The 14,478-nt window shown below is 40.5% G+C and overlaps 1 protein-coding gene across 1 annotated transcript in view; it reads right to left on the reverse strand.

Annotated features, from left to right (window-relative positions):
• Cenpe (centromere protein E) overlaps nucleotides 1-14,478 on the reverse strand; it is a 62,410-nt gene that overhangs the window by 24,907 nt on the left and 23,025 nt on the right. The window contains exons 17-32 of the mRNA XM_021158316.2: nucleotides 14,338-14,412; nucleotides 14,051-14,170; nucleotides 13,191-13,313; nucleotides 12,924-13,080; nucleotides 12,534-12,688; nucleotides 10,321-10,635; nucleotides 9,934-10,206; nucleotides 9,659-9,814; nucleotides 8,175-8,366; nucleotides 7,002-7,160; nucleotides 5,749-6,039; nucleotides 5,470-5,625; nucleotides 4,190-4,477; nucleotides 1,366-1,524; nucleotides 898-1,182; nucleotides 396-683 (exon numbers count right to left, since the gene is read on the reverse strand). Of these exons, the coding sequence (XP_021013975.1) occupies nucleotides 396-683; nucleotides 898-1,182; nucleotides 1,366-1,524; nucleotides 4,190-4,477; nucleotides 5,470-5,625; nucleotides 5,749-6,039; nucleotides 7,002-7,160; nucleotides 8,175-8,366; nucleotides 9,659-9,814; nucleotides 9,934-10,206; nucleotides 10,321-10,635; nucleotides 12,534-12,688; nucleotides 12,924-13,080; nucleotides 13,191-13,313; nucleotides 14,051-14,170; nucleotides 14,338-14,412 (3,192 nt within the window). The remainder of the gene's footprint in view (nucleotides 1-395; nucleotides 684-897; nucleotides 1,183-1,365; nucleotides 1,525-4,189; nucleotides 4,478-5,469; nucleotides 5,626-5,748; nucleotides 6,040-7,001; nucleotides 7,161-8,174; nucleotides 8,367-9,658; nucleotides 9,815-9,933; nucleotides 10,207-10,320; nucleotides 10,636-12,533; nucleotides 12,689-12,923; nucleotides 13,081-13,190; nucleotides 13,314-14,050; nucleotides 14,171-14,337; nucleotides 14,413-14,478) is intronic.

A 14,478-nucleotide genomic window follows, 5' to 3' on the forward strand; every position in this document is an offset into this window, starting at 1 on the left:
GAAAGGTAAACAAAAGGAAGGAAAGTTCTATCATCCTTCCTCTCTAAGGCCACCCAAGGCTCCACTCTCTTGAGTTGCTGTAGATGTGACCCCAAAATCTCAATAAACCACTGTCAGCCTATTTTTCCCAGGCTGAGACACTGCCGTGCCGTGTCACGCCTACTTTGTTAGCTAAGGTATTGAGTTCCATGACTCAAATCTGCTGTGCTTATTTTACCAGTCCCTACTAATGAACAGTAAATATCTGCAACTATCTTTGTACAATTGTGTGAATGTGTACAATGTAAAAAGTTACATCTAAACTCTTCAGGACCAAGTCTATACTCCTGCCCACTCTGAAGCCCCGTGGTCTCCAGGACATTAAGGTTGCACCATGCCAGAAAGATGGCACTCACTTTAGTTACTGTTTCTTCAAGGCTCTTCTTCAGTTGGTCTCTCTCTACTGTGAGGCGCTCCTTCACACTCCAAAGCTCATCTCTTTCTTTTGCTACAGATCTCATTTCTTCAAGGGTCTCATGAAGTCTTTGAGTCAAGTTTACATTCTCCATCTCCACCTTTTCCAGACTTGACTTCTGGGCCTCCAGCTGCTGGTTCAAGTGGTCCATTTCACATCTGTTTCCTTGAGTCTCATTAACAGTCTTCATTTCAAGACATTCATACTCTTTGTTCTGAAGTTCTTGGAGCTGAGAAAATATGACAAGTTAGGTCCGAGGCATACAGAAATGGGTTTTGTCTTTTTTAAGAGAAAGGAAGAAATGTTCCTAAATCAAGGCAAAAGTTTTTATGTAGCCATCCAGGTGCACGTGAATAGTTTTAAATTCCTTTTTCTTTATCGTCTCAAAAATGTAATAGGTGGCACTCTGTTCCCCCAAGTCAGTAGCAGCAGCAGAGACTCACCTTCGAGCTGATTTCCTTCATGCTTTCTTTCTGCCGCTCACTTTCCACGTGAAGAGCCTCTTGTATTCTTCTCAGCTCTTCTCTTTCCTTCCTTAGAGTTTGTATTTCCTCTTGACTTTCTTCCAGTTGTGTATTCAGCCGCAGCCTGGCACTCTCTGCATTCTGCAGTGCCGAGGCCTGGGCAAGGAGCAGCTCCCTGAGTTGCTCTAGTTCACTCATCTTTCCTTGAGCCTCGCTAGTTTCTTTCCTAGTAAGTTCTTCCTGTTTCTCACAGAGTTCTTGAACCTTCAACCAAGGATAAATAAGTTATCAGCACAACATATACAGGTATATTCTCATATTCCACCCCTCCCCCCATTTTAAGGCAAAATACAAAATAGGTTTCACCATAATTCAGTATTCAAACACAGTCTTCAAGTCGGCACTCTCCTTCCGGTTTCCCCCCATGGCTTCTCCCCTTCAACTTACCTTTCTCTCCAGTTCAGCAGTGGTCAGCTCTAGTTGTCCTCGCACACTGGACAGCTCAGTTTCCTTCTGCGAGAGGCTCAGTATTAGGGTGTCAATCTTATTCTCCTGCTCTTTCAGGCAACAACGAGCAAGGTTAAGTTCCTCTTCAGTTTCTAGATGCTTTAGTATTAGAGAAAATTATAAGATGTTTATAGAAATATAACCATCATATTATAACTAACTCCTTTTTGAAAAGACTTAGTCATATGAAAAAGGTTTGCTTATAAAAGATCTTGAGAAATACAGTGCAAAGAGGAAAGAAACTATTTTATCTGTGACTTCTGAGATGCTGTGACTGCCCATGTTCTGCCTGGAGAACCTGTTGCAGGCACAGTAATTCACCTTTCTCCTTATAGCACAATAACCCCAGGGTGCAGTAGTGGCATGCAACCACTACTGCACCCTGGTAGTGGTGACCAACAGCTCTCTAATTAGACTTAAGACCTGCTCAACAAGAGGGAAATAATATCTGGTACTGGAAACCTAAGTTAACTATTTAGGGCTAGTGATGTCATAGATCTTGGAGGATAATCTATAAATGTATCTTTACTAAACTAGCATAATTTCTAGCTGCATCCTAAATATTTGTTCTTTTACTAACTTGAGCATTTCTCTTCCTTCTCCCTGCCTTTGCACTGTTCCTTGGCTGTCCAACCTCACTCATCCATTACTTTAGTAGATGCACTGTCCTTCCTTTCCACATTGTGGGGCTGTTTCTGTTTGTGTAGACCTTCTTGCATCTTAAGGGAATTCCACGACAATACATCTGATGACTAAATATAACAGATAGGATCCAATGGCTCAATACAGACTAATTTTTCCACACTCTCTCATTCCCCAGTTATTATGTTTTCCTATGTTTACACCTACACCCACCCACCCACATATATTTTTTAAACTTACATGTACAGGTATTTTGTCTGTGTACCACAACTGTGCCTGCCAGAAGAGGATATCAAAGCCCCCGGAACTGGAGAATAGATGGTTGTGAGTCACTGTGTATGCTGGAAATTGAACTTGGGTCCTATCCAAGAACAGCCAGTGTTCCTGAGCCATCTCTCCAGCCCCAGTTCATGTTTTAACTAAGAGTCAGTTTATTGTCACTTTATCTCACTAGATAAAGGCTGGAGATAAAATAGTCTTTTTGTTTCCTGCGCCCATGACTTCAACCATAATCATATTTTTAGAAAACCAGACAGATACTATGCTAAATCTCACCAGACAGAGGAGAGAGGCTATTCAGGACATTGATGTAAACTTACCATCATGGATCACTAGGAAAGGCTTCCTAGGGGTCAGAAAGCAGCTGAAGAAGAAAAACATGGGCTCCATAAAGGTGTGCATGTGAATGCTGCAGGCAGGCGGGCAGATGGTCAGAGCATTAAAAGCTAAACAGCACATAGGATCAGGGAAAAGCATCACAGGATGGCAGGGCTGCGGCAGGGGAGCAACCAGCAGGGCCGGCATTGCTCCTGGGAACGCACGGCCCATGCAGTAGCTTCTAGTTTTTTAAAGAGCCACAGTATATAGTAAACAAATTAAAAAGGAAATCACTTTATGCTCAGATGGGAACTTTGCTAGACATGTGTAAGAATGAACATATTGGTGCTGGAGAGGTGGCTCAGTGGAAGAAAGCATGTGTTTAGGTCCTGGGCTCAAGGCCTAGCACTCACATGGATGCTCATCACTTCTCTGGGTATCAGGCACATACGAGGTAAACAAGCAGGCAAAACACACATATGCATGAAACAAAATCTACAACAAAATGAATGTGGGGAGCTAGGAAGAGAAAATGGTGCATTAGGGCATTGGTAATATAGATAAAAAACGGGAGAGGTTTATTGTCGGTCACACACATACATGTCCGTGTACACACCACATACATGTACGTGTACACCCCTCCGCCCCCAGGTTTGGAAAGTGCATTATAGAGTGAGTGAAGGGAAGACAGAGTCAGAACAAAAATGGTTTCCTGTTTCCAACAGCCGCCATGGAGACGACAGTAATACCTTACAGAGAAAAGGGTCTGACAACTTGTCCTGGGCTACCAGTAATACAGTGCTGTCTCGGCTCCAGTCTAATACCCCTGCCTCAGTGCTCAGTCTGACAAACCCTGCCTCATTGCGCAGATCAGAGCTCCCTACCTCGAGGAATGGCAGGCAGTGGGGCGGGGTGGGAAGGTGTTTTCAAAGAAAAAACATTTTTTCTGGTTTATTTTTTCTGTGATTAAAGCACTGATCCTTCTAAGTCAATTTTGAATACTCAAGAAAAAAAAAAGATTCTGTTGTTTCATTGTTTCTTTATATTCAGTTGCATTTTTAATTATTCTGTTTCTAGTTACTCTATGATTAAGTAATATTTGCAGAAAGTTAATAGTGAGATTTTAACTGTGGCACAGCAATGTGTTTCTGAAATAGCACTAGTTAAGTAGGAAGAAGAACTCATTTTGTCCGAGCAAAGTGGTACACATGACTGTATCCTAGGACTGGGGAAGGGGAGGCCAAAGAATTATCAGTTTAAGACCAAGTTTGGTCACATGAGACTCTGTCTCAAAAACCAAAAGTAACTGGGTAGTGGTGGTGTACGCCTTTAATCCCAGCACTTGAGAGGCAAAGGCAGGTGGATTTCTAAGTTCAAGGCCAGCCTGGTCTACAGAGTGAGTTCCAGGATAGTCAGGGCTATACAGAGAAACACTGTCTTGACAACCACCCCGTCCCAACCCCAAAAGAAACAAAACTAAAAAATCCAAAAAACAAAAAAAATCAAAAGTAAACAAAAAACTCACATTAGCCAAAGTTCTTCTGGCATCTTCTTTCAGCTGGGTACATTCGACCTGAAGTGTTTCCTGTGTCCTTCTCAGGTCTTCTCTCTCTCTAGTGAGACAGCTGATCTCCATCTGACTTTCTTCAAGTTTCTTGGTCAGCCTGAGGTTTTCCATTTCTATGCCCTCCATTGTCATGGAATGCACTGTTCTGGAATGTTCTTCCACTGGCTCCAGTTCATTCACTTTTTCTGCACTGTCCCTGGCTTCTTTCACAACAGGAAGTAGCTCTTGCTCTCCAAGCACTGGGATCTTGTAATATTCACAAAGCACAAGGTTACTATCTAGGGATTATATCTTTTAGATGGAAAAGGCCAGGAAAATTTTATCAGCAAGGACAGTGCCCTTGAACCTTACAGTCTCCCTTGGATCACAGCCTCTCTTCTGCACCCACTCTTAATCCCTTTTGATTCTCCCTAACATCTAGTATGTCATATTTTCTCGTCAGCTTAGACCCAAAGTGGACCAATCCTTATATATCATCACACTATTAACTCAGTGAGTTACAGGCTTAATTTCTAACTGGTTCCCAAATTATAAGCAAATAAAAGTTGTCATAGGTCTTTGTGAATATATGCAGTATATATAGTATACTTTATATATGTATTGTGTGTATATGTGTGTACACATACACTCCCCATGTTTTGCTGAATCCAAGTTTTCTGTGTGTGCACACTGACTCCCCATTCACCCTGGTTGCTAATGGAACCATGTAACTTTGCATATTTCTATAGGCACGACATTAGAATTGAGGAATTGTTTAGATGTGTATACACATTGAGAAAAAGAACCATTTTATTATATAAGTTTCAATGCTGGGCAGAAAGTAGTTTTTAAAACTGGACTGGCTCAGTTATCCCAGTGTCGTCTTCCACAGCATTTACAATTCCCTCACGGTGGCTTACTCGTCCGACTGCCTACTTATCGCTATTTCCTTCTACTACAACCAATATGGGTCTTTCTTTGTCCCTCTGTTATCACGGTTTTTCTTTTTAGGGACAGGGTCTTCCATAGCTCAGGCGAGCCTCAAACTTTCTGTGGAGTCCAGGCTCGTCTTGGCCTCCTGATTCTCCTGCTTTACCCTTCAGTTCTGAGAGTGTACGTTGCACCAGCTCAGACTGTGTCTGCCACAGTAGACAGCTGCTGAAGTCTTACCCAGTGAATAAATTGTAACTACGCATCATCTATTTTCCTTCCAAGGAGAAAGAAGACACAAGTGGAGAAGGCCATGAAGACATCATTACCTCTCCTTGTAGCTCAGGGGCGCTTTTTGCCGTGTCCTGGGTGCTTGCTCCTTGTGCTTCGTTTTTAGAAATGCTTCCTCTTAGCTCTGTGATGATTTCCTGGTACTCTTTTAGATCCGCGTGGGCAATGTTTAGTTCTTCTTTTGTTTGTAGGCCCTTGTTCAGTAAGTGAAATTTAAGGAATTTTGTAGTATTCACCCAATACTGCCTCCCTCTTTCCAGTAGAATAGGTTATTAAAGAAACATTTACCAGATAAAGAAATGGCTGATACTACTTACCGCAGCTTCTATTTCCCTTGCATATTCTTTAAGTTGCTTCTTCTCTATTTCAAATGACTCCTGCAATTCCTTTAGATCATTTCTTTCTTTGGTTATAGATTTCAACTCCTCATAATTTTCATGAAGTCTCTGAGCTAACTCCAGTCTCTCTGTCTCCACACGCTCCAATGCCAATCCTTGGTTCCTGAATGCATTCTGTAAGCTTTCCATGTCAGTCACCTTTGCCTGCAGCTTACTCATAGCTTCTTGTATACTAAGAAGTTGCTGCTGTGTCTCTTGGAGTTTCTGGTTCTTAAGAGGAACAATTTTTTATAATTATCATGTTGCTGATATTTGGTCAGATTTTTATGTAATACCATTAACAGAGCATTGTCTACCATAATGGAAATGGATACACAGCATTAGCAGTAACTAGCCCTTAGACATAATGCTTATGGTGGGTTAAACAATTCAAGACTTATCTAGAAACTCAGAATGTAAACCTGTTTGGAAATGGGACTCTTACAGATATCATTAGGTTAAATAGCGAGGCTACACTCTTTTGGATTACAGTGGACTAGTGGAGTTCCAGGGCAGCTTGGAGATACCAGATACCAGTCAAAGCAAAAAAAAGGGACTATACCCTAAGCCATCAAAAGGAATGACACTGACACTTCAACTTTTAAACTCAAAGATTCTGGGAGTCGGGGGCCAGCTTGGTCTGGGTAATAAGTTCCAGGACAGACAGAACTACATAGTGAGACCCTGTCTCAAAGAACAGACACAACAAACAAGAAACAGTAACAGAACAACAAACAGTAACAGAATGCATTTCTGTCTTGTAAGCCACTTTATGGTAATTCTGGTGTTACCTTGGAAACTTACATAGTTTGATCAATGGAGCAAGGTGAAATGAAAAAATTAAACTAAAAAGCCAAGAGACTAGCTAAGTATATAAACACAGGTTCCAAACAATTACAATCCCCTATGATATAAATAAATGAAAAATATACAAATATAATTTATTTAGAGACAGAGTCTCAGTCTATAGCTCAGGCTGACTTAGAACACAGTAAGAAGCCCAGGCTAATATCATACTTATAGAGATCCCCCTGCCTCAGCCTCCAAACTGAGTCACCATGCCTAGCTTCCCATAATATATATCAAACTGTTAGCATTCTCCAAGTTGGAGATATTAAGATTAGAGGAATCAGAATTTATTAGCAAAATATGCAGTCAGAACAAACAGTCAGGAGGAGAGTGTGGGAGTTCACCTTTTCCTCTAACTTCTCTTCTGTTTTTGCCAGTCTTTCCTGCGTCCTGGAGAGCTCCTGGGTCTTCTCTGTGGCATGATCCTTTTCCTGTGCAGCTACCTCTTGTTGTCTTTTCAGTTCATCTCTAAGAATTCTTAACTCTTCTTGGTTTTCAATACTCTAGAGTTAAAAAAATACTCAGAAATGACTTTTGACTCAAAAATGAAGAAATCCAAGTGCAACTACAGAGCAAAAGGCAGCCGCACAGAGACGTCAGTCTGCTGTCAGTGGCCAAAGTGACTAAAGTCACATTTTTCCTCTGATGCTTTCATGACTGGATTCAAGCACTGATCAATGATCAGTGAGCTCAAGATGGTTCCCACTCTTTTCTGGCAGATGTGGTTTAATTCATTATTAAGATCATATAGCACCATGCTTGTATATGAAGGTCAACAAAACATATCAAATTAGGGAAAGAATATACTTTGTGTTTGCATGTTAATTTTCATTCAGTTTGTTGATAAACCAGACAATTCTAAATACAGAAAATTAAAATAGCATAAAGTGTCAGGTGGTACCATATCCACAGTGAATTTCCAAAATTATTAATTTCAACCCATACAGATTTATAGGGCCTTGTAACAGATACAAAACTGAGCCAGATATGGGAATACTGACAAACATCAATGATTTAAAACAAAACTAGAAGCTACAATAGTAAAGAGAAACATTCAGGAACATACTTATACCCATCAACTATAATACAACATTAAGGGAATAAATCATTTAGGATTTCAATGGCTACTTAGCTTATGAAACATGTTCAGTATCTTCTGTTACCAGGGAAAGGTAAAGTAAAATAGGTTCACCACCCAGACACAGACTGCATCACCCAGAGACCGGCTAAAATGAACACTGAATAAATATAAAGTGCTGGGAAGGGGACATACCAGAATTCTCCTTGTTGGTAGGAATATCAAATGATAGCACTGAGCTGGAAATCAATCTGGCAAGTTATTACTAGGTTAAAACAGAACACCTAGTAGCTCTAACTTAGGCAGAGACATCTGTCAAGTCATATAACCATCCATTTCCATGATATATTTACTTTATACAGATTATACCCAAATAATGCTACTAAGATCTAAAATAAAGATACATATCTATGGCTAACTAAAGAGAGCTAGATCCTACCATTTCGATATTTTCCTTTAGGTCCATCTTCAGTTGTTCCTTTTCTGCTCTAATACTTTCCAGTGTCTGTTGGAGTCCGCTATTCTCCTGCATTAGAGAGTTGATTTTCCTCTGTTCCTCAGTTACCTCATTGTCCTTACCACCACCAAGCAATGTGTGGGCACTCTCATTCTGCTCATCTATGCCATCCAGCTAAAACAGGAATGCATTGAAGAAGTTCTTAAGTAGTTAACAACTACTTTAATATTAGTAAAGTATCTATCACTTATATTCTGTACAAAGTACTAGTCTCATATCAACACACTGACTCTCTTCAGCAACCGTTAGGAAGTGGGTATTATTATTATCCATATTTGGTAATGATGGAACTTAAATTTGAGAGAAGTAAATTCATTTATGTAAGATCATGCAGAGAGCATATAGACAGCTAGATTTGGGTTCAAGTGTCTGGTGCCAGAGCTGGTATTCTTAGAGCTGTTCGCTGGCCAGAAGTGGCAGGTGGCAGCTCACACTGCAGTTTTCATGTGTGTGAGGGAAACTGACTTGGTGTTCACTCATTTATTCAAACTGATTAGATAATCAAGACATGCGCCTTTCTTGTCTATGTATCTTTCTTAAACACTTCCCAAGCTCTATGATAGTATTTTGTGCTACGAAAGGGATGTTGAAGACATCACTTACTTCCCCGAGTGCTGACGGTTGGAATAAGAAAAAAATACTTTATTCCAAAGTGGGGAATGTGGCCTAGAGTGAGCGAGCTGGCCTTGCACCGATTAAAAGGAGAGAGGGAACCGAGCCTCATCTGTCTTTGCTTCCTGAATAGGAACAGGATGAGACCTCACATTTGTGCTGCCATAACTTCCCTAACATGGTGGGTTATACCTTTTATACTGTGAGGCGAAATAACAGATCTCGCCTTAAACTGCTTTGTTACACTGTTTTGTGATAGCAGCAAGAAAGTGACGTAAGTAATACGTGTGTTAGAAGTAATACATGTGTTTTGATAAAATGATTCCCTAGGCAACTGAGTCAACAGGGTGGAGTGGCTTCGCAGCCTCTTCAAGGTTAAAAGGGGGCTTCTGTAAAAGGTCCAGGCTTCTAGGGGTTTTGATAGATTGTTCATGATCTTGTTCGTATTCAACTCTCCTGTGTCGTCTAGTCTCCAATTCTATCTTCCTATCCACTGAGAGGTTTTATAAATACCTTTAAAGATTACTGTTACCTCAGGCTTTTATATCAATCATACTTTTTCCTGGAAATATTTTGCTATCCTAATTTCTTGTATTTTCTACTCCTCTACTTTCATCCTTCATTTGGGTATTGTCCTACTTAGGTTTCTGTTGCTGTGAAGAAACAGATCAGAGGCAACCTGGGAGTTTATCTCATCTTACAGGTTATGTCCATCACTGTGGGGGAAACCAAGGCTGTTCCAGGGAGAGCTGGGAGAAGCCTGTTGGAAGCCCACGCTATTGGCTCTTCTTTACCTTTTCCTGAGCTTCATCTCTAGCTCCTCCCCCGTCCTTTACATGCAAATTATCGGATAGCTCCTCAGCAGCTTTCATTTTCAGCATGTTAATTGTTTCTTGGTGTTGTTTCAGAGACTCCAGAGCATTTAGTAACTGCTCCTGAGTATCTATGTTCTGTGTAAGAGACAGAGAAAACCACTTCATTAGACTGTGAAGCACACTAACTAATCTTACAGTGACTACTTGGTCATACTTAATGAGACCTCCTGCAGTTCTCACCATCTGAACCTTACCATGTTCACAGTGTCCTGAATGTCACTTCTGAGTTGGTCTCTCTCAGTTTGCAGGCTCTCCTGGAGCTGCTTCAGGTCTTTCTTTTCTTGGGTTAAGGCTTTTACTTCCTCCAAGGTTTGCTGCAGCTTCTCAGTGAGCAGAGCTTTCTCCTTCTCTACAGACTGCAGGCTGGAGTCTCTGTTTGCTAACTCTTCTCTCAGCGCCTCCATTTTATTTAGCCTTTCTTGACCCTCGACTGTTTTTTGCTCAAGCTCTTGAGTCTTGTGAGAAAGCTTTCAAGAAAAAGTGTGATAGAGTAAAAGCCAAACGTTGTATCACACACACACACACACACACACACACACACACACATGCAGACATTCCTCTTGTCAAGAGATTGTACCAACCTCGGCCTTCATGGAATCCAAACTGAAAGCTAGGCTTTCTGCTTCTTTGGAGAGAGTCCCTATCTCCTGCTTCAGTCTCTCGCTCTCCTCCAGGACCCCCGCATGTCTGTGCTCCAGCTCTGCGTGCAGACTTTTCAGGGCTTGCCATTCTTCATCACTGCTCCTCTGACTCAGCTGGGAAGTGGCAAGGTCATCTTTAGTGTTTCCAATTTCCTCAAGTAAACCTTGAATTCTACTGTCTTTATGAGCCATTTCGGAAAACAGTTTTTCTCTTTCTGTGGTTATTATATGGAGCTCTTCAGATTTCTCATGAAGCTAGGGAGAGAAGTAAAATTTAGGGCTGTTACCAAATATAAACAGATACCCTGAAGCAAGTTTCAGGAAAATTTTAACTTAAGTGAAAATTTGATTAAGGAATGGTGGCTATTTTTAATTTGCGCTCTGAGAATGGAACTCAGAGCCTTGCAAACTAGGCAAGCATGTGACCATTCAGCTCTACAGTAGACGGCAGTGTTCTTGCCATGGACTCTCCCTTAGCATGTATAAGCACATCATTATCTTTCTCATGCCTTTGGGATCCAGTTAAAGAATGAGCCCATTGAGGAAGCGTCAGTAGAGACAGCTGACTCAGATTACAGATCAGGTAACTATCTCCTTAGCTGGCCTTTCAAAGTTCCTTCTTTGTTTGAGATAGAGATTCTCTGTGTAGCCTTGGGTGTCCTGGAACTTACTCTGTAGACCAGACTGGCCTTGAAATCCCAAAACTCTGCCTGGCTCTGCCTCCTGAGTGCTGGGATATTTTCTAATATGACCATGTGGTAGGTACTTCGTGGTTTTCCTCAACGTCTGACCTACTCCCCCCAATAAAAGTTACTGATTGCAATTCAAATTTCTAAAAATTTAGCCTATGGATAAACTATGCTTTTAAAAATTATTTAAGAGGCATCATTTAAACAATTAAACAATCCACAACAGATTTATGGATAGCTTAATCACTTTGAAAGGGAAAGATGAAAGAGCTAAAAAGCCCCAAAACAGAAGGGCAGCAGCACAGAGTATGGCTGCTGGCTTAGGAGGCAGGTCTGTATTGCTCAGTGACTGGCTTGACAACTGTTTTATGGGAATTGAAAATAGAATCCACTGTTCTTCCTGTGTACTAAGTAGTAGTAAAGGGACTTAGTTGTTAAACACTTACAGCAGTGGTTCACAGCCTTTCCGAATTCTGTGACCCTGCCCTGTAATATATCTCCTCTTGTGTGAAGACCCTTCCAACCATAAAATTATGTTTCTACTTCATAACTGTAATTTTGTTAACTGTTATGAATCATAATGTAAATATGTGACATGTAGATTGTCTTAGTTGATTCCCATGAAACGGTTGGTTGACTCCCGAAGGGTCTGGAGAGCCATTGGCTTATAGTATAAATGAAAGAATGTCTGCAAATTCCTTAGCAAGATGTTTGCTATAGTAAGCACTCAAATCCTTGGCCCTTTCATTTCTTTTAAAAAGGTAGAGAGAGAAAGAAGTCGACAGGCCATGAGTTTGCGGGCTCATTTACTGACCTGTAAATCTTGTAGTATCTCCAAAAATGGTCACTGTTAACTGTCAACCTGCTATTTTTTTGAGATTTATTTATTATGTGTTTGGGTGTTTTCCCTGCATGTATGTCTATGCACCGTGTACTGCAGTGTCCATGGAAAGCCAGAAAAAGGCTTCAAATGTCCTCGGAGCTGGAGTTAACAGGAGTTGTTAGTTGTGATGTTGCATTGCAACCTTACCAATCCTTCCATCCTTTCCTTCCTGATGGTCCCTGAGCCCTGGGAGGGCAGATAAAATATGTTCCATGTACAGCTAAGCATGTGCAGACAATTGTTTATTTGCATTACAGTTTGTTTTGTCATAGTAACGCTAAGTGAGCCCACTTCAGTCTCTTGGATGCTCAGATCATGGGCATTCTTATCTTCTAAAGTCTTTTGTCTTCAACACAGTGATATGACTAGTATCAAGAAGTGGGGGGAAGACTAAGCTAAAGCTGTGTAAATATATTAGAAGACCAAACATAGCTGCTGCATAGAATGTGCTACAAAGCACTTTGTCAACTATACCCTGGCAACACTGCTTTTCTCTCCCACCCCGTCCTGTAAGGGCCGGGAGAATACGAATTCCATTCCTTCCCATCACACACTGTTTACAGTGCCTCTCGTCTGCTCACCTCTCTCCTCAGCGTTTCCACCTCAGACGGTAAAGATTTCAACTCCGACAGCAAGTTAACTTCTTCTTGCAAAGTTTGTTTTTCTTCAGCTTCTTTATTTAGTTCTCTTTGGAGATCAGTAATCCTTTTCTCCAATTCCAAATTAGACAATAAACCTATGTTGACAAAAGTGACCTAATTTTTAATAGATATAAACCTTTAATAGATTTAAACTTTTCTCAAGGCATGTCTACTGCATTTGAAAAGTATTTTTAAACCCTTTCATGGTGCCCATGGAAACCTTTGTGAATATTAACTCAAAACTTAGCATCCACTTAATTTTGGGAACATTCTCAATTCCTTTAGGTAAGTTTTTAAGTCAGTGTGCAGATGTCTGAATTTGTGTAATACCTTTGCCATTTACCAGGGCGTTGAGTTTTGATATTTCTTGAAAAGCCAACTGTAATTCCTTATCCAGATCAGTTTGCATTTTCTTTTTTGCTTCCAGTTGGCGTTGATACATCTGAATGTCACTTTCCATTTGCTTACAGGAATCTGAAAGTTCATTCTATTGGAAAAACATTAAAAATTGGCAACATTGTACTGATCCCCAGGACTATAGAGTACTATACTGTGGTACTACAACTCTATTGTCATAAACTCTGAAAAGTTACCTACAATTTTCTCCTTCAGCTCCAGATTTTCACTTCTAAGGAAGGCTGACTCTTTCTTAGCGTCAAGGGCCACGGTGTCCAAATCAGACAGAGTGCGCATCGCCTGTTTCAGGTCTTCAGTGGCATCCTAGGCAAATGATAAAAGGGATCCTTAGGAGACCCAGGTTTGGTAAATTTGCAAATTATGCTGGAGAACATATATACATGTTATTCCTAGATGATCAAATATGAAGTTATGCTACTAATCAAACAAATGAAATTAGGATAAGAAATTCTGGCCATACTTTCCTATATCGTGACAGCACATCTGGACATACATTTAAGAAGCTGGTTAGTGCTTATTAGAAAACTGAAGACAGGTATGGTGGCACATGCCTTTAATCCCAGACCTTGGGAGACACAGGCAGGTGGATGTCTGAGTTAGTTAAAAGGCAAGCTATCCAACATACTGAATTTCAAGCCAGCCAGAGCTATACAGTGAGACCCTGTTTCAAACCAACCAACCACTGAACCAACCAACCATTCACCCACCCACTAATCAACAAACCAATCAATCAAACTACTAACCAGGCCACCAACCAATCGACCCACCTACAAACCACCAACCAACCAACCCACCAACCTAGAGGAGAAAAAAGCAAAACTATTGAAGTAACTACTTCAACTCTCTCTCTTGGTAAAAGGTAGATGACACTAAGTTCATTAATCAATGCAAGAATTATGCTCATAGTAAATATCTTTAAATTGACTATAATGAAGCCTGGTGCATAGCTGGCTCTACAACAGAACCGTTTACTAGGATGGTTATAATCCTATACTAGAAATGCCCAATTGATCACACATCAAAAGAAAACTAGATTTTACCGATGTGTATGACAGGTCTATCTTCATCTTTTCTGACTTCTGGGCATCTATGTACTCCTGCAGGCTCTTAATCTGCTCCTCCTTTTCTTTAAGAAGCTTCACTTTTGAACTTAGGTCATTCTAAAAGAATCAAAGAACAGTGAAACTCAATTTAGTACACGATTTGAATTTAGAATAAGAAATACTTGTATTTAAAATATAATCCCTCTATTTTCTGTAGTCATGTTTAATTACATGCAGTTTAAGTTGTAGTTACTTACAAGAGAAATGCTAAGATAAATGTTTACCTCAAGGTCTTGATTATATTCTTCTGCATGTTTAATTAAGTTCTTTAAGTTGGAAACTTCATGCATTAGTTGCATCTGTGAGAGCACATGAACAGGAAACAGCAGATCAATTAATTGTTAACACAGAAAAAAAAAAAAAAG

The sequence above is a fragment of the Mus caroli genome, unplaced genomic scaffold (genome assembly GCF_978045245.1).
Source record: "Mus caroli unplaced genomic scaffold, Mus_caroli_1 scaffold_3, whole genome shotgun sequence".
Lineage (NCBI taxonomy): Eukaryota > Metazoa > Chordata > Mammalia > Rodentia > Muridae > Mus > Mus caroli.